Source organism: Aulonocara stuartgranti (assembly GCF_965226115.1).
Source record: "Aulonocara stuartgranti genome assembly, chromosome: 3".
NCBI classification, from domain to species: Eukaryota; Metazoa; Chordata; class Actinopteri; order Cichliformes; family Cichlidae; genus Aulonocara; species Aulonocara stuartgranti.
In genome coordinates, this window is record NC_138941.1 from 76,885,059 (window position 1) to 76,908,906 (window position 23,848).

Consider the following 23,848-nt stretch of genomic DNA (forward strand, 5'->3'; position numbering starts at 1 on the left):
AAATGTTTGCATGTTTGTTTTCAACTACAAGGGAACTTTGTGGATTATTTTCAACTGTACAAGGACACGCGTGCGGCCTGAGTACCAATAAGTACTTCCTTGGTAATACTGCGACTTCCGTCTTTAATGTGGTAACAGGCTAAAGTGAGACTCTGTTGCTCACTTTCATCTTCAGTCATCATCAAGACAACATGAAGACTGCAGTTGTCACACTGCTCTTTGGTGAGTCACACAGAGCTTCTACACTTATTTATTTCAGCTCCCACAAAGATCAGAGCGAGTCCAGCTAAAGGACAGACACTCTGTGAATGCTTAGTTTTCTTGGTGCTACACGAGGTAAAAAACAGGAAGTCAGCTTGTTTTTGTAGACAGGTGTGAAGTAGAGGAAGCTGCACCAGAAAAAGAAAACATTTTTTTTTTAAGTTAAGAAACTGGAAAGGGACACATGCTTCATCTTTTATCCCATTTTGTATAATTAATATACATGATAAAATTGTATTAAACTGTACGTCTCCTGTCTTTATCAGTTCAGTTTCGATCATACTGATAGTTCATGTTAAATATGTCATGCTGTTTTTAACATCAAATCACAATAACCAAACACATGGTCCTCTATTTAGGTCAATCGTAGCAATAGTAGTAGTCAATAGTAGTAGTAGCAACATTTAGAAAGAATGAAAAAGTAAAAATCTGAGTACACAAACCAGAAGGAGGCACTCATCTCTGAAGGAAGCATTAAAACTTAAAATGTTCGTCAGAAAACCTGAATCTACTAGTTCCAGGTTATAGCCAGTTCAGGAAGTTGAGACAGATTCTTCAAGATTAGGAATCCATCAATTTTACCATTTTTTTTATTTTAAATTTTTTTTTTTATCATTTTACCATTTTACCATTAATGAAACAAATGATCCTGATGTCACTGACATCCAGTGTTGGTCAAGTTACTTGAAAAAGTAATCAGTAACTAATTACTGATTACTTCCCCAAAAAGTAATCCTGTTACTTTACTGATTACTTATTTTCAAAAGTAATTAATTACTTAGTTACTTAGTTACTTTTTAAAAACACGATTTACAACTTGAATAGGTGATAAAGCGATAGATCTTTCAGCCCAATTCTACTTTTTCTACTTAAGACTACTTCTCACCGTCACCCAGCCGCCCTCTTTCCCCAGCTGCTTGGGGTCTCCCGGGGAACAGCTAGCGGGGCCTACGCTATCTTCAGCTGCACCAGCTACAGGGGCCTGGCTAGCTACTGGTGAATGAAAGGTGGGAAGCTGACTCCCCAATTCTGTAATCCTGGCCTCCAGAGCTGCAAATATGCTAGATTTGTTACAAGTATCACTACTGATAAAGGAGGCAGAGGAGTAAGCATCTCACACAATGAGTAGGAAAGTGCAGGGGGGACAGGTGAAGAGGCCATGCTGCTAGCAAGTTGGCTATGAGCTAAGCTCAGCTAGCGAAACATAAAAAAAACACAGTGAGTGAATACTTCTTCTAAATTAGGTAGTGAGTACACAGAAAGTGTGCTTCGGATGAAGCAGGTGAAGATTATACTATGAAATTTTTTTAAATTGAATTGCTAAGAGGAGAAGCTACTCAAAAACACCACTGTGTTTGAGCAGGAACAGGAAGTGATACTTGTTGGGTCTGTGTTTCCACAAGCCCAGCTGGTTTAGAGACTTATTCATCATGAAGAAAACAAGACAGTCAGCGATCGATCGATTTATTTGCAAGGGAGGCCTCGTTGGTGTCTACCACAAAATGACCCCAAATCCAGCCTCCTCTCGCTGCCTTTTATTGGGAAAACAGTTCACACAATACACATCACAGTAACGCCCACATGGTTCTAAGACAAGGCACTGTATGTATATGTGTGAACATCTGTATGCATGTGAGGCTGTGTGTGTGTTATGTGAGAATGTGTGTGTGTGACCTCCTGCTGACCAAAAGGGTCATAAAAGCAGGAAGCAACATCACAATAAACAGATCTTCCAGAAAGGATGTACCTGCAATAAAACACTACATCCCCCCCAGAACCTCGAGAGGCTGGAGAGGGGGACAAAGGACTTCCTTTCATTACAGAGTTAAAACAATGTAGAGATGGAAAGCATAAAAATTACAACATTTAACAATTCACTCTAACAATACTCTACCGCAATGAGAGCGAACACCAAGTGACAGCGCCACCAAGAGTCAGAAGAAGGATTCACCCTCTCCTTCTCGCGCCCCTACAATCTGGCATTGTTTGACAGGACATCTGCAGGCAGATACGTGGCGTTTTTGTTTTGGTTGTTTTGGATCATGTTGTTTTGTATGGTTTATTTGTGTGAAGTGACAAGACAGCGGGAAGGACTTCTGGTTTTATAAAGAGATTTTAATACTCTTCTGTTTTATTATGAAGGAAGAACTCGTACAGCTAAAGGACTTGGTAGAAAATCTGCGGATGCGGCAAGAGCGAAAATCGGAGCAGCCTGAGACCAGTGCTGCTTCTACAGGTTCATTGATCCATGGGTATTCTGCTGTCTCAGCTCCCGTGACTGATAGACTGATTTATCTTCCTCAGAAGAGGACGTTCCCATGGTTAAACAATAAGACTGGTATAGGTATTGCCAAGTGGTGGAAGAGATGCAAGCCTGTTTGAGGGCACGACATCATTCACCAGCCAACCAAACCCTTTTCATCTATGTTCATCCAGAAGGCGAGCCCAGAGAAGAGATTAAATATCAGCTTCCAGAGGAGAAAAACAATCCCAAAAAAGATTTTGACTATTTTACAGGAACTGTATGGGTGTACTAAGTCATATGTTTCTCTGTAGGAGTTGGGGTTTTTTTGGGGTTTTTTTTTCAAGAAAACGGCAGGAGGGAGAGATATTACAGGAATTATCACATGCTCTTATGTGTCTCATGAATAGGGTTGTAAAAACAGTCCCCTCCTGATCTGCTGAACACAGATGTCTTACTTAGAGATCAATTTTTGGAAAATGTGCCTGATTGTTTCTTACCCAGACAATTCAAGCATTATGTCCGTGCCCACCCTACTGCCAACTTGATGGATGTTCGTCGTGAGGGTATATTATGGGAGCGTGGAGGTATGTGCAGGTTGGGCATTTTGCCAGAGAGTGCCCTGGTGAGCCCACAGTCATGCCTGCGCAGTCAGCTGGTATAGCAACGCAAGTCAGTTCAAATAATGTTGTTTGTTCTTCCATTAAGGGAAATTTCCACCCCCTGAACCACTGAGGCAAGGTTCAGGAGGGGACTGTTTTTACAACCCTATTCATGAGACACATAAGAGCATGTGATAATTCCTGTAATATCTCTCTAGGCTCAGAGTCTGTAGTACCTGACCCTTTGCCCCAGGTTATTGGTAGGAAACCAGTAACCCCCGCCGTTCAAGCCACTACCTCAGTCTTTCCTGGGTGTGCATTGTTTGACCTTCATGTTTTGCAGAAGACTGGCCCCATGATCCGGGAGTTTCTGCAGTTCTGGAGATGGAGATGGGGGCCTGAGTCCAAGGAGCGTGGTCTTCTTTTGGTAACATCCGATACATGAGCTGTCTCATGTTGCTTCCAGGTGGGGAAAGAATGAAAAGATAAACCATTTTCAACCTTATTCCCTTGCCGGTTGTGCGATCTAACTTTACAACCGACCGCACAGCAAGTACGAACCATAGCTGGTGTTATCCGTGTACATTCGCTCCTCTTTCGCTAGCACTTTGTTTGGCCCAGAAACATGGCGCCTCAACCAAAAATCCTGGCCACGCCCCTCTCGTGACATCATGCTCCAAAAGCCCTATTAGGCTAATCGTTGTGTCACGTTGTGTCAGACAATCCCTTTCCGTCAAGGATTTTTAATTTGTTGTGGGGTTTTTTAATTTGTTGTGGGTTTTTGTAATTTGTTGTGGTTTTTTTAATTTGTTGCGGGTTTTTAATTTGTTGCGGTTTTTTAATTTGTTGCGATTTGCACTTCCCAGCCACCGTACTTCTCCCTCCTAATCACAGATCTGTAAGCAGGGAGGAGGTGAATAACATTGTGATCCGAAGAACCTAGCGCAGGTCCAGCCACAGACTTATATGCCCCCTTAATTGGTCCATAACACAAATCCAGCGTTTTGTTATGCCTTGTAGGACAAGTGACATATTGAAAGAAATTGTTCAGTGATTTCTTAAGATTACAATTGTTAAAATCACCAAGAATAAAATTAGGAGCATCCGGTGAGAGAGTCTGCAGATTGTGTACCACTTTAAAAATGGCATCGGCAGCAACTTTAACGTCAGCTTTAGGATGAATGTAAACAACAGTGACAAAGATTTGAGGGAACTCCCTTGGTAAGTAACAAGGCCTAACAGATACTGAAAGGAGCTCGATGTCAGGAAGATACAACCGCTCCCGCACAGTAAAGTTATTACACCAGCCCTGGTTGATATACAAACATATCCCTCCTCCGTGAGATTTGCGTGTTACTCCACAGTTTCGATCCAATCTGACAGGGGTCCCAAAGCTGCTGATTCACAGTGAAGTGTCACTGTCCATATCGGTCAGCCATGTCTCGGTAAGCGCCATTAGACAAGCCTCCCTGTTTTCCCGTAGATGAAGCACATTTCCTTGTAATTCATCCGTTTTGTTCCTAAGAGATTGGACATTGGCCAGAAAGATAGAAGGCAGAGGAACACGATTCTTCCTCCGAAGTTTTCTTACACGCTGACGCACGCTGCCTTTTTTCCCGCGTTTTCTCAAGCATCGGGGCTTTCCAAAATTAGTCTTCGACTGGGCAAATAAATCCTCACCAAGAATCTCATCTGTCCAAGCATTAGAAGAGTCGTACATAGACAAACAGGACCACTGTAATCCAAGTAGTTCCTCGCATGTATAAGTGATTATCAGTGAGAGTGAATGACTCCAGGTGAATATCGCCAACAACAATAAAACTAAGGTGTAGAAGATCTCCATCTCGGCAAAAAAAACCCAACTTAATAAAAAGTTAAAACCACGGTTAAAAACAGAGTTAAAAAGAAAAAGAAAAAGAAAACGCCAGTAAACACCTGCTGCAGGTCGCCACAAGAGCAGCGCCCCTCCTGTCACCTTTGCTTTCTTGTTTTATATGCAAAAAAAAAATGATTGCGCTAGCTTACGTGGTTCCGGTTCTACAGGGATTTAAAAATAGTTACCCAAAATGGAGCGTGCCCGCTCCGACCGGCTTTAAAGGGTTAAAAAATTGCCTTCCAACAACTGCTCACATGGCACAGCAAATACACCGGACAATTACATCCACGCTCTTTGGTTCTGTCCACCAGTTCAGAAGTTTTGGCGTGAGACATGTGAAGACTTATCAAAGTGTCTGAAATGTAACATTCCTCTGGGTTTTTCAACATTATGCTGGGCAGACACTGCGATTTTTTCAGTCGCGCGATTCAGCTCCTGCTCAAACTGTACGGTTGACTCGCAGGGGTTAGAAGTTCATAGGTCACGATGCAGGGTCTCACACTAGTGAGAGTGCTCACACTGTGCGTCCATAAGATGAAGGTTATAACAGAAATTCTGTCGCTCGCTCTCCCTCTCTGTCTTTCACTCACACAGACACGCACACCACCACCATCAACTTTGCTAAATTGCTAATGAAAAACATTGATCAGGCAGCTGTGATTGAGCAGCAGTGTAGATCCAACTATTTTCACGGTTGTTGTGGTTGTGATAATTTTGTGATGCCACATCGAAAAGGCTCGGATGAGCTTGCCATAGTTCTACAAGTTGTACCTCCATCGCTTGTGTCCAGATCACACAGTGCACTGCTGCGCCGTCTTTTTCGCTGACATTTGTGTTTGCGCGTGCGCAGTGTCACAAACTGCGGTGACACCCTCACGACGATTGATGATCGGGAGCTGGTCGTGAGGTGTTAATCGCGTCTCGTTACCCCACGTATACTACACGATGCACGACGCACGATGAAGGCCAAAATCGGGCCGATCGCCAAAACGGTCGCACGACTCAAAAATCAGCTCAAAATGGGCCAAAAATCGCACAGTGTAAGCCCAGCATAAGTATGCTTGCTGGGCAACTTGGATGAGGTCACTGCAGAAATAAACACAGCCCACGTTGTTTTTACGGCCCTATGCATTGCCAAGAAAATGGTCCTCATTAACTGGAAAAATAATCTTAATTCTAACCAATATAAAAACCATCTAATAGATCACATTAGTCTTGAAACAGCCTCTGCCATCACATTTGATCAATCCCTTTGGGCTCCTTTGATCGGCTTCATCACCTAGTGGGGGTTGGGGGGGTCATGGTTTGGTCCTGCCTTCGCTATTGTGGTGGATATGGGGGTAGGGACGGCCTTAGGGCGTCTGGGGAGTCCCTAGGGACGTTTCCCTAGAGGGACTAACCTGGGGGATGTGGCCATGACCTGGTTAGGGGCTCTGGTGGCTCTTAGATGGTGTTTTCCACGTGGCTGCATACAGCGGAGATGGGGGATGGTCTGTGCTGGCGGACGTTGGTTACTGGCCTGGTAGCCTGGTTGCCCCTGGGTGGGTCCGGGACAGGCGTGGAGGCTTGAGGGTCCGGGGGTGCTCCGCCCCCGGTCTGGGGTGCTGGCTGGGCCTTGGGGGCTTGGGTCCTGGCTGTTGTGTCGCCGGAGCTGTGGGCGGGTGGGTGCAGGGGGCTCAGCCCCAGTGCAGGGGACCTCTGGTGCATCGGCCCAACTAGGGGGCTCTCTAACTGGTGGGGAGGTTGTTATATCTTTGTAGGTGGTCTCCTCACTACAGGAGCTCACTCTGCAGGTGGGGGGAGAGATATAGGAGAGGTGGAGAATGAACTCAACCTGGGTGTCTATTGTCTTGTGTAGTTTGGGAGATGATTGGATGATGGGGTGAGTGCAGTTTTCTCTGGGGTGGAGTCGGGTGGGCTGCCCCGGACTCTGTGGGGCTGGGCGGTGCTGCTGCTGCTGCGGGCCCCGGTCCGGATGGGCCTGGGCCCCCTTGCCCTGGTGGGTTCCAGAGTGTGGGGGTGCCTACTGGGGTCAGCGGATGAGCTGGCCCCAGAGAGGGGCCGCTTGCCCCTCCCTTTCTTCCCTCCCCATCCTCAGCTGCCTCCCTATTCCCGGTCTGCCACACCCACTCACACACGCAGGGCTTGGGGTGCAGGATGTCACCAGGGTGCAGGGGAGGCACTCCCCCTCTGTCCCCTTCTGGCCGCCTGTGCCTCAATTTTATTCTGCAACCTAGACATCCACATTACTCACACTCTCACATAACACATACATATAGGGCCTTGGGGGTGGGCACGTTCTACAGCATCCAGAGGATGGTCGGTGTATTCCAACCCACCTCTGGCGCTGGTGCCCTACCCTCAGTTTTAAATTTATATAGACACTAAGGGTTTTCGGGAGGAGACGTGCTGCTCTCTGAGAGAAAGCAGGAACCATCCTCTCCTGTGTTTTAAATGCACTTTAGAACAGCACACAGCAACACTACATATGAGCGGGCATAGGGAGGTTTGGGGTCTTCACTCACCCCGGTTCTGTTAGCCGTCAGGGCTGGGGGGCTGGGAGGAGGTGCTGGCCGTCAGATTGGGATCTGGGTTGCGGGGCCTCCCTGCTACTGCAGATAAGGAGGTGGTCCGCTTGCCTCCACCCCAGAGAGAAGGGTTACATCTCCTGGGTCTGGGTGCGGCTTGCCCCTCTGAGGGCGGGGGTACCTAGAGCTGGGATATAGAGTATGTTTGGGGAGTGCGACTGTCTGTGCAGTGTCTATTTGTGTCTGTCTACATGTTGGGTGAGTGCCGAGTATTTGGTTGTGTATATGGGGTGGGAATGCACGTTTGTGTCCGCGTGCGCCTGTTCGTCTTTGTCTATATGTCAGGTTGGGTCTTAGACTCAACCTCTCTGGGAACATCTCAGGCCCTCCAAAGTACGGAAGCCTATCTCCCCTCACCACACTCCCTGCCGGTGGCTGATGCCCCCAGACGTTGGTGTGTTGGTGGTCCTTGTCGACTGGGACTGGGCGCTCATGTATGTACCGGCTCACTCCTGGTGGCCGATTGGCGGGGCCGGGCACCTGTGGCCCAGCTGGTCTCTGCTCCGTAGCTGCTGGGTGACCTCTCGTTTGGGGCTCTACTCAACTCTTCCCAGGAGGGTGGCATGGTTCCCCCCCTTTTGGTGGTCCTTCTCGGGTCCTTGTACTCTGGGGCCTCTGGATATCTGGGGCCTGGATCTCCTCCATACCTGCTTCATACCCTGGTGGACGGGGCTATGGCTCCCCACACTCCCTAGCAGATCGTTACATGGAGAAACCTTTGTAATACAAGCATGCTGATCCACACAGGTATGCACACAGGTGTACACACGGGTGTTCACAGACGCGGACTACACCTTTCTTGGCTGCTGCCTCAAAGCACATTGTGTCCTGTCTATCTTGCGTGCTGCACAATATTGTTTAATATTCAGTATCTACTGTTATCTACTGCTAGCTAGTTTATTGTGATAGTGCTGTATTTATTATGTTGCTCTTTTTTTTGTTTGCTTTCTCTTCTGTTTTTTTCTTCTTCTCCATACAGGTGATCCAGGTGTTTTGTTTTGTTTTCTCTTTTCCCCCCCTTCTCACCATCTCTTCTCCCCTTTGGTTTTCTTTCTCTCCCTCTCTTTCTTTCATTCTTTCCCCCTGTCCTATCCCACAGTCATGTCTGTCCCGTTTGTAGCAACCGAAAATGAAATAAATACATGATTATAATAAAGGTCACTCAAATGGACCAATATGGCAAGGCCATGATGATCCACTTGGTAAAATAAATCCGCTTGGCATCTTTCTTGGCCTTAAGACAACAATTCTGATGGCTATAGATCCAAACGGGACACAAAAACAACAACAACAAAAAAAACAAATAAAAAAAAACAAAACAAAAAAAAAGGGTTAAAAAATTAAGTCAATGAAAATTGAATTTTTTCTTCATATATATGAATTTTATAGCATTTTGTAAAAGTAAATGAGGGGTGGCCATTTTGGCCACGAACAAGCTGAGAGGGAGTTTTTGTGTTTTTGCTCTCCCTGCACAAAAATAACAATGCATTATTATCAGTGTTGATGTGAATCAATTACATGTCCTCTACTATTAATAATACAAGAAATTCCAGTAGCACTGCAATTATATAAAATTGTGAGATTTGAGGTTGTCTTCCAACTCGTGCAATGGACAGACAAACTGGTGTTTAAAGGATTAAAAATTTAAAAAGTAATAACTATTTTTTATTTATGAAAAGAACTGAAGTTAGTTAAAAGCTTTATGCAGAAAAAATTGTAAAAAAACAAAAAATAAAAATAAAAATTACAGACCTAATCTGTTGGTGGCCACTTTTGGGAAAAAATAAGCTGAAAGGGTAGTGATTTTGAACAAACCCAGAGGGTTAAAGGTTACTCTAGGCTAGAGTCTGTGTTTCATGTTCATTTTAGTTGTATGTTTTCTGTAATTCTTTTGTCCTTTTCTTTGGAGAAGGTCCGGTTGTGTGTGGGACGCTAGGCATGTGTAGTGTTTTCCCTTTCTCCGAAGCATGCACGTGTGTACACTGGGGTATAGTTATAATACAACGGTTAGAGTGCAGTGAGGATTGCCCTTGGACTGGAAAAGACTGCATAATGCCTAGTAGTAATACGATGGCATTAGTCCAATATGGCGGCCAACCAAACCGGTTTGACAACCTGTTTGACGGTTTCGTGCGTGTGCGCATGCGCGTTCAGGTGTGCTACCGGTTATGCTTGTTCATGTGTGGAAACACCACAGGGCATCATAGGGGTTATATGAGTTTATAGGTTTATCTGAGTTTATGTGTTTTTAACTGGGTTTTAATTTAATCAAACCATAGGGTTTTTTAATTAAACTATTTTTATCACTTAGGTGTATCGCAACATTCAGTTATGCAGACATATGTGTTCTTAAAAGCAATTCTTTGTTTCTTGTTTCATTCTTGGCGGAGTGGAAGCTGTTTTGGTTCACAGTGCACCTTAACAAAGAGGGGGTGCTCTAGTCAAAAGTGTTGGTAATAGTGTTTTAATCACACTAATTTTCTAAATCTGACAATGTCTCAGCTTGCAGTGATGCAAGCATTTTATTTTATAAATGTCACAGATGGGAATTTCTTCTGAATGGGTCAGCATGTTCACAAGCGTTTCATTTAATCAAACCCCAAGTTTTAATTTAACTAGTTTTTACACATCTACTGGGGTTTCTTTCCAGGGTTGATGCGATCATTTTATTTAAAAATCGGGATTTCGGAATGTTGAACTAAGAGTGAGAGGAAGCCAGCTAGTTTTTAACACAGTAAATGGCAGAAATAGCATTCAGTCCTTTAGAAAATAAATGCTATAAGCAGCCAGTATCGCTCTTTTCAAACGAATCGTCTTTTAAATACACTCATTTTGTGATTCTGGTGTCACACCTTGCAGCGATGCAAGCATTGTATTTATTTAAAAACGGATCAAACGGGCATTTCTTCTGTAAGTGGTTTCATGGTTTCAGAGTAGTTTTTAACACAACAGATGGTCGCAAATAACATTCAGCCCTTTAGAAAATAAACGCTACAGTGATACTTCTAAAGCCAGTCGCCCAGACCCGCTCCGACTTTTCAACAGCTGGCTAATTGTTTGAATTTGTTCAGGATTGCAAAAGCCCACCGTGGGTATCACTTAGTTGTTGAGAGGACCATGCGAACAAGGGCCCAACCTATTGTTTAAAGTGGCCGGTATCGGCTCTTTTTGTAATTCCTCGACAAGGTAAAAGCCCCGCAGATGTACCAGTCGAGCCAGGTCTCGCCTATTTTCTGAAGTAGCCAGCACACCGGATCTCAGAAACTGCATGCCCCACCCTCATTGTTTTAAACTTGCACAGCAAGGTGATGCCCTGCAGGTGTATCACCCCCCCAAGACTTATAGGCACCCCAAATATTGTTTTTGGAAGCACCCGGTCCTATATGAAGCGTTCCCGAGAGCGTGAGACCCTCGCCATTTCGCGTCTGGACCAGCGCCGGTGCAGACCATTTTCTACCCACACAGAGCGTTTCTGACAGGCTGGCGTTGCTTTGTGTGTGCGTGTTTATGACCAACCGGCGTTGCTTATGCATAAGAGAAAAGTGACAATACAACGCGGTTTTCTGCTCCAAGACATCCGCAGTCCTTTCACACGGTAAGCATGTGTGTTATAGCCAGCGCTTCATAAATGTCTGTCAAATTCAAACTGTTTTTAAAACGTGCCTCATTTGTTGTCCAAAAAACATTTCATTTGCTAAGTTGCTGATTTAAAAATATATATTTTTTGAATTTTTTGCTGGATGTCAAACATATGATAGACTCTTGAGTATATTTATATAGCAAAATTCACAGTGGTATAACCATGTAAAATAAAAGATGCCCAAGTGTGCACCAATGCACTCTAATGCAAGCCTTTGAAATGTATGTTGATAAGTACATGAAGCGTACATCTACCTCTATAGTTGAAAAGAGTCTGTATCCATACTTTGCGGATCTGCTGATTTGTTTTTAATGTGGCACTTATTTCACCAACCGCAGATGATGAAATCCTCTTTATTTGAGAAAGTGTCCCTAAGCTGTGGCTACTCATAATTACTGAGTTCCCTAGCCACTTCTTTACTATGTCAGCAAACTTTCTGAACAGGAAAGATATCGTAGATTTAAAGACACATCTTCATTGAAGCAAAGGCAAAAAATTGGAATGAATTTTATGTGGCTGTTCATATTAATTCCAACAAAGAGTGAAAATCCAAATCCAATCTTTTGTATTAATGATCTCTCTCTCTCTCTCCCTCCGTGTGTGTGTGTGTGTGTGTGTGTGTGTGTGTGTGTGTGTGTGTGTGTGTGTGTGTGTGTGTGTGTGTGTGTTTGTGTGTGTGTGTGTGTGTGTGTGTGTGTACGTGTACAGGAGAAAGGTGATGGCTGGAGCTATTTTTTTTTAATGCATTTCGAATCAACTTATTTTTTGTTTTACAAGAAGTGTATTTCATACATTGGAATAAATGTATTCTTTTCTATACTTTATAAGTATGAAACTCTAAAGAGTTTAAGTTCATGCACATTGTGAAACAAGAATCTAAATCTTTGTGAAACAATGATTTCTATAAAAGCATGTTGTTTATGGGGATAATGTGAAAAATCTTTTGCGGGCTCTAATAATGATCAGTGGTAACTGAAGAGTAAGCTTGAACCCTAACTCTGGACATTTTCATGACAAGTGACAGTGCAGACATCTGCTAACGAGAGAACATGTTTTATCATCATAACGACTGCGAATTTAAGCATCGTTAAAGTGTCACTTCAGTAATGCTACCGGAGAAAGAAGTGTTGACTCGTGTTTTTTAATAGAAGACTTAAAACACTAACTCTAATTTCAGTGGTTTATTTTAAGTTTACAGAATATAACATCCGGTAAGACGATGATTTTTTACTTCTCACTGTCTGTGTTATGTGTATCTATTTATCATGTGTGCTTTGCTCTGTAAACTGTTTCATTGTATTCATGAAATAAACCAGAATTTCAAATATCCGAATCTTTTACTGTTTTTCTGCTTTTGTTCACTCCAAGTTTGACAAAACCCACAGCTCACTAACTATGTGGAGCAATCTCAGTGTATTTAGCTGCTTTTTCCCTAAACACAATCAGTTGACTGAGAGAAATGCCTGTAGTCATCCACTCTGGTCATTGTCAATGTTGAAGGAGCTTTGTTCCATAGACACCTTATACTAGCGTTTCCTGCACTTAATCCAACACTGCTATGTTCTATTTACCCCCACAGAGGGACATAAACCTTGTCCCTCTGTGGGGGGAAACTCCCACTAGGTTTACATCTGGGACTCTCCACCATTTGACCTTAGAACTGAAGAAGCTTCTCGGATGAGAGGTGAAACGTCTTCAAGTAACTTAAAGAAGTCCAGACGCTTTTCTTTGCAAGTTCATCCTTGTTGTACTAATACAACTTATTATAGAATAACTTGGCATTTTACTACCCTTGTCGCACAGTGTTGCCTTGAAGCAACAAACTAATATCTGTTTTGGGGGGGGCAGAGTGTCAAATTTTATGATTGATATATTATTAGGGACCCTAAAGCTCCCCCAAAATAGGGAGAAATATTTTTTTTTCCCAAAAAATTAAAAAGTCATGCAGTAGAGGGCTAAGTCCCAAACTCGAAAGCACTACTTGAACTGACCCAGGACCATGTTTTTTCTCCGAGGACAGTAAGAAAGACTTTAAAGACTTTTAACTTCATTTTTTTGTTTTTCACTTGTTGCAGGTGTGTGTGTACTGCTGCAGTCTGCACTGACTGTTTCTGCAGGTGAGTTGATGGAAGTGTAAAACAATCAGTGAGACTCCAACAAGAACACAAATACATTTACTCTGTCTGTTTGTCTGTGTGTCTGTCTGTCCTCCAGTCTTTCTGTCTGTCAGTCCAAACCTTCAGCAGTTCTTCAGTGGATCATCTTCAGTGTCTCTGAGTTGTGTTGATGATGGACAGACAGTTGATGGATGGGCAGTGAGGAGGACCAGAGGAGGACTCACTGAGGACTGTGGAGCAGCTGCAGGCTTTGGGAAGGTTCATGGTTCCCCCTGTGTTCTTGACTTCATGAAAGTTTCAAGTGCAGATTACTGGTGTGAATCCAGTTTTGGACAGAAGAGCGATAATATCTCCATCAGTAGTTCAGGTACAGACAATGTTCCCATAGGTCTCTGTAAAGTTCCCCTCAAATATAATGCTGTACATAACTTTTCAAGAATTACAAATCATCTGTCGGATCAGACATTTAAGAATGTTAGCTCTCACTGTAGTCTTATATCACTTCATCTTGCTGTTTGAGTACACTGGTGTTTTCTCTTGTTAAATCGAGAATTGAATTCAAAATCCTTCTCCTCACATACAAGGTCTTAAATAATCAGGCCCCATCTTATCTTAATGACCTTATCAGCCCATTAGAGCACTCTCACACTGCAGGCTTACTTGTTTTTCCTAGAGTATTTAAAAGTAGAATGGAAGGCAGAGCCTTCAGTTTTTAAGCCCCCACTTCTATGTAAGCAGTTTCCTGTTTGGATTCAGGAGACAGACACTATCTCTACTTTTAAGATTGGGCTTGGTTTTCGGTTCTTAGAAAGGGACTCTTAGTGCTTCAGCATACCAAGACATTTTGGACTATTTCATACTTCAACTTTGTGGGAACAGTTTGGTGATAGGCTCTTTATGTTCCAAGATGGCCGCAAAGCAGGTTCATAAAAACATGGATAACTGAGTTCGGTGTGGAACAACTTGACTGGCCTGCACAAAGTCCTGACCCCAACCCGGATGAATTTAGGATTAATTTAGGATGAATCAGAACAAAGACTGTGAGCCACTCCTTTTAGTCCAACATCAGTATCTCACAAATATGCTCCTGGAAGAATGGTCAAAACTTCCCATAAAACTTCTAAGCCTGTGGAAAGCCTTTCCAGAAAAGCTATTGCTTCAAAGGGTGGGCCGGCATCATGTCGAACCCTCTGGAATTCTGGATTTTGGCTTTCAGATATGGTGCAGAAGTTAGAAGTAGGAATATCTGAGTTTCCAGTAAGAACTTGAATCTATATTGCCCCCAAACATAACAGCGGTAAAACTATAAAACTAAACTTTTATTCTGTATTTCTAGTGTTGTATATTTGTGTCTCACTAAATACACCATTTGCACAGCACTGACCAGGTTGTCACGTGACCGAGTGGTCTGTACCAAACTGAACTCAGGTGCAGGACCCAGACAGAGACAACAGGTGGTTTAACAATATTTATTTGACTCTGGAAATGTGTCAAAAACAAAGCAATAGAACATGAAGCGTGACTTGGCGTGACCTGGGAAACGTGAAAAACCGGGTGAATCCAGAGACTTGGGGAAGCTTGAGTTTCACAGCAGTGGGCCAGATAACCGAGTGGATGACATATGGCCCAATAAAATGAGGAGCCAGCTTGCGGGAGGAAACCTTAAGGGGAACGTCCTTAGCTGAAAGCCACACCTTCTGCATTGGAGCGTACTGAGGACCTGGTGATCGTAGACGATCCGTATAGTGGCAGTGACAGGCAGCAGCTTTCCGTAGTGCCTCCGGAGTCTGAATCCAGACGCGGCAGCAGGGCCGGAGGTGGTGCTGGATGGAAGGCACAGCCAAATCAGCCTCTTTCTCAGGAAATAGGGGAGGCTGATAGCCTAGGGACACCTCAAAAGGAGCGAGACCAGTGGATGCAGAAACATGTGAATTATGTGCATACTCTACCCATGGGAGATGTGCTGACGAGGTTGCCAGGTTATGAGAAACCATGCAGGGGAGTGTCAATTCCAATTCCTGGTTTAGTCTCTCAGTCTGTCCATTGGTTTGAGGGTGGTAACCGGAGCTGAGGTTGACTTGCGCACCTAGGGCAGAGCACAAAGATTTCCAAACCTGGGACGTAAATTGAGGTCCCCTGTCTGAAGTGACTTCTGCTGGAATTCTGTGGAGTTGGAAGACGTGGTCAATCATGAGTCTTGCGGTTTCCATGGCAGTGGGTATTTTTTCCAGGGCAATGAAGTGAGCTGCTTTTCGATCACAGAGAGTATTACTGTTTTACCTGCTGACCTAGGCAGTCCAGTGACAAAGTCTAGGGAAATGTGGGACTAAGAGCGAGAAGGGACAGCCAGATGTTGTAGAAGCCAGCTGGACGCTGACTTCGGGCCTTGCTCCTGGCACACACGTCAGAGGCGTATTCCTGCACATCTTGCTCCAAAGTTGCCCACCAGAAGTGACGACGTAGTAGTGAGATGGTGCGGCGGATTCCGGGATGGCAGAAAAATCTGGAGATATGTGCCAACTTGAGTACAGCCAAGCAGGCTGCTGTGGGTACGAAGTAGCGGCCTGAAGGACCCATGCCAGGGTCTGGTTCGTCCTGTAATGCTTGCTGGATGGTTTCCTCTATGTCCCAGGATAAGGATGCCACGCGGCAGGAAGTAGGAAGCAAAGGAGCTGGTTCGGTGGGTTCCATGTCTGGATCATAAAGATGAGACAGAGCGTCTGTCTTGGTGTTCTTGGAACCTGGACGGAAGGAGATGGCAAACTTGAAGCGATCAAAGAACAGAGACCAATGGGCCTGGCGTGCATTAAGATGTTTAGCTGTTTTTAGATAAGTAAGGTTTTTATGGTCTATGAAGATGGTGAATGAGTGTTCAACTCCTTCCAGTAGGTGACGCCACTCCTCTAGGGCCAACTTGATAGCAAGCAACTTTCTGTCTCCTACATCATACTTATGCTCAGCTGATGAAAGTCGACATGAAAAAAAGGCACATGGGTATAACTTGCCCTGAATGCTCTGAGAGGACAGCCCCGACGCCAACGTCGGATACGTCCACCTCCAGGCTTGGAGTGGTCTGGGTGACACAACACCGGAGCCAAGGTAAACCATTGTTTGAGCCTACTAAAAGCTGCCTCAGCTTAAGGTGTCCAGATGAAATGTCTTTTGGTGGATGTGAGTGCAGTGAGAGGTGCGGCTACCTGGCTGTAGTTGCAAATAAACCTCCGGTAGAAATTGGCGAAGCCAAGGAAACGCTGTAGGTGCTTGTGTGACGTGGGCGTGGGCCACTCCAGAATCGTGCGAATCTTGGCTGGATCAGTCTTCACCTGCCCCCCCTGCAAGTATATAGCCAAGGAATGTGACAGATTGTGCATGAAACTCCCAATTTTCGGCTTTGACTAAAGTCTGTTTTCCAGGAGGCGTTGGAGGACTGCTCGGACAGAAAATGAGTATGTCATCAAGATAAACAAAGACAAAACGGTTCAGGAAATCACGGAGCATATCGTTGACCAGGTTCTGAAAGACAGCGGGGGCATTGGTTAACCCAAAAGGCATGACCAAATACTCAAAATGCCCTAGGGGCATATTGAAAGGTGTCTTCCACTCGGCGACGCTGCGGTTTCCCTGCTGCAACGCTAGCAACCTTTCATCAGCACTGCCCTCCGATATTGGATGAGTAAAGGTCTTTTTAAACTCACCCAGAAAATCATCATATGAGCAGGTTGGAAGGGGATGGGCCAACAGGCAAGCCTCAGACCATAACAGTGCCTTGCCCTGAAGCTTAGCCACCAGATATGCTACCCGAGCTGAGTCACTAGCAAATGAGCGAGGTAAATGTGTGAACACAAGGGAACATTTTAATACAAAGGCAGTACAGCGAACCTGCTCCCTGGAATAAGGCTCGAGTTCCGGGAATGCAGCGTCACAGAAAATGGAACTTGACGGTGTGGCCTGTGCTGTGGATGACTGGACAGGTTCAGCCGCAGGGGCGGTGGATGCTGGGGACGGGTTCGGTGTAGGGGAAAGAGCTAACTGAATTTCCTGCAGGGCAGCTAAGATCTTAGCCTGAGTCTCGCCTATGGTTTGACACCGGGTATCGAGGTCCTGCAGAGCTTGCTCATGAGCCCCTAAGATGGCTCCCTGCTTGGAGACTGCTGTACGTACTGGGTCTGCTGAATCAATTTTCTGGCCAGTTTGTATTGTCACGTAATCGAATGGTTTGTACCAAACTGAACTCAGGTACAGGACCCAGACAGAGACAGAAAGTGGTTTTACAATATTTATTTGACTTAAGCTCTGGAAATGTGTCAAAAACAAAGCAATAGAATGTGGAGCATGACTTGGCGTGACCTAGGAAACGTGGCTAAGGTGAGGGAATGAGGCCTGAGATGCAGAGTGGAGCAGAGTGGAGCTGGGCAGGAACCTGTCACACTGAAGAGACAAGACAGAAGAGTTTGGGAGGCAGTGGAGGTAGCCCTGAAGTGGAAAGTATTGAGTTTATCAGTCTTATTTGCAGTTGGGGACGCAACCTGAGATCCGGGGCCTGTAGATAGAGTGCGATGGCAGGAGGGCAGGCAGGTGAGGCACAGAGGGATTATCAGAATGATTGTTTGGTATCCTGAGTCCGAAGGTAGAGCGTGAGCTGAGGGTTTGAGCCAAGATGAGTCTGGGAACTGTAGCACAAGAAAGTTTTGTTAGTAAGGTAAACACCAAGAGAACTTGAAGCATGAGGGACGGTTACCAACATGGGTTGCTGACCTTCCCCCGAATTCGGACACAGCAAGTGTCATGGTCCGCAGTGGGTTGCTGAAATTTCCATGAGGCTCCTGCTCCTACCTGGGATCCGCCCCTGGGCAGGGCCACCTCCTCCAGCTTCTGCACACCTGGAGCCAATTGCAAGCAATCAGGCAACAGTTATTTAAGCCACACGCTGATGTTCATTCCCCCGCAAGTTCGTTGCTCATAAGGACACTACCTACTTACGTCACAAGGTAGTGTCCTTAGACAGACAGGTAATCAGGAAGTGAGCGGCTGTGGACAGCCCCCTTTTTTTCCTCCATAGAAACTTTATTGAACAAACAATGAGTATCCAACATAACAGATGGGCTGTGGACAGCCTCCTAGCCTTCAACTCCACCCTTACTTGTGTGTTTTTCCGGTCGCCAGCGCCACAGCGCGAAAACTTTAAAATGGACCCAGAAATGTCGCTCCGTTGTTTGGACAATTTTAATTCTCGAGGAGCTAGGACAACCTTATTGTTGTCGCCCGCACGTTTTGTACCTGAGGCTCATCAGAGACAATCATATCCAGGTAAAATAATTTCCTTTAATCTACATCTCTACAATCTTTAGGAATTACTTAGCTAATTTAATGTGCCAAAAAAGTGTTCACCTGCCAAAACTGATTACCAATGTTTCCGTGTGTAATATGTGTAATATCTTTATGTATGTTGGTAAACAGACTTCGGTGAACATGGTTTACAAAGGGGTTTTATATATACAATAAATACCTGTTGTTCAAGTGTCTTTATAACTCTGGTTATAATGTAGGTACAATTGATATATTTGTTGCGCTCTCTGCTGTCCTCTTGGCCAGATTACTCTTAAAAAATAAATTTCTAATGTCAACAAGATTGTTTTTGAACTGGATAAATAAAGGATATATACATGTCAGTGCCAAGAACTGATTGCAGCTTCTACCTTGTTACAGGAATGTTGTTTGTGGCTCAAGGTGACTTGATATCATTAATGAGGGATACATTTGACATTCCACATATTATAGACCAACAAGTTATTCATAGCAGGTTAAATATGAGCAATCAGTTTAGGGCAAAAACCGGAAATCAGTTTTTGGCAGACAATCGTTTTTTGGCACAACACTGGTCATTCTTACACATGTACTTTATCATATAAAATATATAAACTAAATATCTTTGAAACACATAGAATCTAATCTTTTGTTTGTTTGTTTTTTTACATAGCACTTTATCAAACTGTTGTCTGCTACAACTATTATACTAGTAGTAATATAGCATCCACCATCTCCTGCTTGCATATTTCTGAAAACATTTTAGTGGTGTGGCACCCATCGATTGAGCCAGCCCTGCAAACCCTGTGGATGGACGATGCAGTGGACAGTGGGAGGAAGCATCCTAAAGCTCTCTTTGCAGACCACCCTGTGTGGTTCTCCACTCGCCCACCAGAAAAGACAAACCGCAGGTCTCAGTTGCAGCACCCCATCCATGTCTGATCTTGCTCGTGCAGATTCAGCAACACTGCCAGAGACTTCCTGTAATCTATTACAGTTGTTAAAGAGACGGTCCAGGAACAGCTCACTCAGGTTAATCCTGTGTGAACAACTGAAAATATTGTTTTTCCATCTTTACATACTGTGTATTTGAAATATTCTTGTTTAATTGTTATTGTTATTTACTTTATTGCTATCAAATAAATATCCATGTAATATTGTTCAAAGTTAGCGTTATGTTCATACATGTTACAAATACCTGTAAATTAAATTGAGTTCAGTGACAATTACTGTTTGTTTTAATGAATTTATTAATAAAATAAAACCTTTAAACTAATGCAACACATATAACAATGTAACAAATATATTCAAATAATTACATTTCTCAATACATAACTCATTTTGGAACTAATCTTTCTAGAAGTGAAAACAGTCTTTCCATCCTCTACCTGCTCTCCTCTCCTCAGCCTCTCTTTGCTGCCTCATGTCCTCTCTGATGAGGTCTGCCAGCTCATCATCCCTGTCTCTTTTCCTCTTTCTCCCTCATCCATGAGGGCAAACCAGGGCCAAGTAGCAGCAGTGGGCTTTCCACTGACCCCTCTCCTGAGCCTGGATACTTGCAATCCTAAAGGCAGAGCAAATCAAAAATGGCAGCAGGCAAATACAAACACCACAACAACTCTTAGTAATTGCACATTTATTAATTTGTGTTCTTGAGAATTATCTTCTTGATAACACACATACCTACTTTGTATTTTTTTAAAGTTATCCCATGTCTTATGGCTTGCAAGGGGGTGACTTTCCCCTGCAGGCCCATCTTCTCCAGAATTGTCCTGATCACACACAACAAATAAGAGAAGAAAGGAAACCATGGCAACTATGTTAATCCCTAAACCCAAAAGTTTTCCCAGCAAAACACCAGAGGAATACCGTCTGGACATAACAGGTTCTGTACAGCAGCGGTCCATGAGTCGTTTGATACCGGGCTACGAGAGTTGAGGCTCCGGTGTGAAATTTATGGTTTTAGTGTTTTTCTCATTAACTCAGTTTCCCTGGGCCTTTTCCCTTGTTGTAGTCGTGTGTCTTATTTTGAAAGAAATATTTACACGTTACCATAGTGACCAGAGAGCATTAAGCGGCAGAGAGGAGGATGTTACTCTCAATGTTGTCGGCGCATTTTCAGGAGGATGCTGCTAATAAAGTTACACAGTTACACAGTACATTCACGTTTATTATTATATTTACAAAATACCACAGTTTTTGTCTTGGTCAGATCATTTTATGTGGTTGTTTTTATCCGCGATTCCTTAAAGGCCGCTCCGTGTCTGACATGAACCGGTCTGTGGCGCAAAAAAGGTTGGGACCGCTGCTGTACAGGATGGGGGTTAATAGAACCGTACACATATGACTATGATGTGTAAATTGATTTATTCTTGTACCTCCACGCAATAGTGGCCCAATTCTTCACCCCAGTGAAGAGGTGATCGTTTTCTCCTCGTTTTAATAAATTAAGCCGTTTGGTCTTTGTTTCCCACAACATATCACCAATTCAAAAAATCTAAATTAGCTGTATGTAAGCGGCCATACATGAAAAACCGCGGGACCCGCGATACAAGCTGGTTTACGGTTATTTTAAATAAAATAAAAAAATGTCTATGCAGATGCCCAAAGCTTAACAACACCACCTCTATAACAATTTAACTTTTGTACAACCAGATTTTCATATACTTACATTTGAAAGTGTTTTCCTCTCCTGTTTCGACCACCATCGTTAGAGAGAGGCGTTGAAAGGCTGCTCCAACAGAGCTTATTGTTTTGGAGGAAAACACGAACACAGCGTACAGTCGAGTCTTAATAGCTTACTTACAACTGGGCTCGTCAGGCACTCTTCTTGGCTGCAGTGGTTATTATTATATTTACATGCTTCCAGCTCCCGTTTTTCCTCGATGACAACTCGTACCTTTCCACTCTCCTTTTTCTCCCTCCTCGTGCTCACAGACCCATAACGTGTATGGCAGTCCATTCTCCCTGCAACACGGACTACACTGCCCATGATGCTACATTCTTTAGAGCTATACCTGTAGCATTCTGCCTGTTAGCTTAGCACAACAACAACAACAAAAAGGCGCTCTTTCACCCAGGAAACACAGTCGCAGAGAGACTGTCACCCTGTAACCATGGCAACCGTAACGCTGCCACCTGGAACAACAGAACGTAGCTGTCAAACAAAACCCAAACAGTCCTGACCCGCGACAAAATGAAACAGGAAAGTACCGCAGTGTAATCCATTTATTTCAACAAAGTAACTGTATTCTAAATACCACCTTTTTAAACGGTAACTGTAACGGAATACAGTTACTCATATTTTGTATTCTAAATACGTAACGCCGGTACATGTATTCCGTTACTCCCCAACACTGGTCATCACACAACCCATTTTCTCTGTTCACCAACTGGGGCAGGGGGCCCCAGAAGACCCGGCCATTTGGTCGGGGTCTAGGCTGGCACGAGATCCCAAAGAGGATCCCTATCCCTCTTCTCCTAAATAATAATAATAATAATAATAATAATAATAATAATAATAATAATTAATAAATGCTAATAAAAATCAAATAAACTATGGGATACAAGTGGACCAGGAAAAAGTCCACTTGGGAAAGTAAACCTGTTGGGGATTTGTTTGGCCTTCAGACAATAATTCAAAGTTGCTACAGTGCTAGACAGGAAAGGCAAAAACCAGTTTTTCCTCAGTCTCACTCTCTCAACTGTTTGGATGTTCCTGGAACACAGCTCCAAATTCACTGTACTGTCTGATTGACCCTGAAGTCACAAGAGACCGATGACCCCTGCTGAAGCTTTAGCTTCTGACTGCTCTGTTGGTGAAACTCTGTCTCTATTTATGAATCTTTTTGTCTCTTATGCAGAAAAAGGAGTGATCCTGGAGATCCCTGCACTTCCTGTGACAAGAGGAAGTGATGTTACTCTGCGTTGCAGACAGATCAATGGTGACATGGTGGCAGCTTACTTCTTCTTCAGTGGACGTCTTCTTGGATCTGGTTATAAAGAGCACACCATCTCCAACGTGCAGCAGTCTAATAAGGGGGTATACTGGTGTGCTACTGATCTAGCTGGACCATCTCCTCAAAGCTTCCTAAAGATCAGAGGTTGGTACACTGACATCATTTCCTATCATTGTGGTTATATAGTAAAAAAGTTACCTGTTTTACATTTTCCTAAACATTTTCACTTGATGGAAAGCATCATGAGGTGGAGGAAAGGTGTTATCATGAAAAACTGAGGAACAGTTGAATCATATTTAGGACAATTTCCTGTAATCGTATATAACCTCCTCAGATCCGAACTCTTTCATGGTATGCATTTTTATTTCTCTTTGCTATTTGGGCTGATTGTTACCTGATGAATTTAAAAACCATAGAATTATCTTTTTACCTCGTGTAGTTTCTGAGAAAAGTGTATCAGGCCCTTGTAGAGCAAAATTTTGTATTGCGGTCTAGACAACCTAAAATGTGATGCCAGGTCCTCGGAGGTTTTCACTAGTAAAAGCGCTATACAAATACAGGCCATTTACCATTTCACAACCATCGGTTTCAAAATACGAGCAGCGTTTCTGAGGGTGCAGTGCCAAGTTTGGACCAAGTCAATTTACTCAGATTAACCCTTCAGAGTGACATACTGATTTAATAAACTGAAATCGCTCTTCCTACAGATCCTCCTACAACTGCTGTCAGATCTGCTGTGGCTTCTCCCCATCTTATAACCATGCCCTCCAACTCCTCCCTTCCCTCTTTTTCTCATCCAACCAGCTCTTCCTCACCCCCTCCTCCTCCTCCTCAACCTCCTCCTTCCTCTCTGTCTGTGTTCAGACTTCTTTTCCACCTGCTGGTCTTCTGTCCATACTTCATCATGACGGGTCTGCTGCTGTCCATCTGCTTGGATCAGATCTACACCACACGCTCAGGTAGATACCTGCACACAGGTGCAGCACTGCTGCCATCCTGAGTTAGGTGATATGTTTCATTGTACTTAGTTTTGCTTTCTTGGCTTTAGATACCTGTGTTCATGGTGTTTCAAGTTTACATTATTATAATTATTATTATAGTTATAATAGTAGATATTTCCTGGTTTTTCTGTTTTTTTTTCTCAGTTTTATTTTTATGTTTCTTACATTTTGAACCTTTTGAAGGTAAAACTATCGAGTTGCAGTTCAGTTTTAGTTTCTTGTATTTCAGCTTTTACTTTTATCCTCTTATTGTCTTGC

At 43.8% G+C, this 23,848-nt stretch overlaps 1 protein-coding gene across 1 annotated transcript; it reads left to right on the forward strand.

Moving 5' to 3' along the window:
• Positions 1–188: 188 nt before the first annotated feature.
• Positions 189–23,589, forward strand: LOC309699017 (uncharacterized protein; the record flags this gene model as incomplete). Its single annotated transcript, XM_082521839.1, has 5 exons — positions 189–222; positions 13,285–13,326; positions 13,424–13,693; positions 22,494–22,733; positions 23,297–23,589. The coding sequence occupies exons 1-5, from the start codon at positions 192–194 to the stop codon at positions 23,587–23,589; spliced, it is 876 nt and encodes a 291-aa protein (XP_082377965.1). The 5' UTR covers positions 189–191.
• Positions 23,590–23,848: the final 259 nt, after the last annotated feature.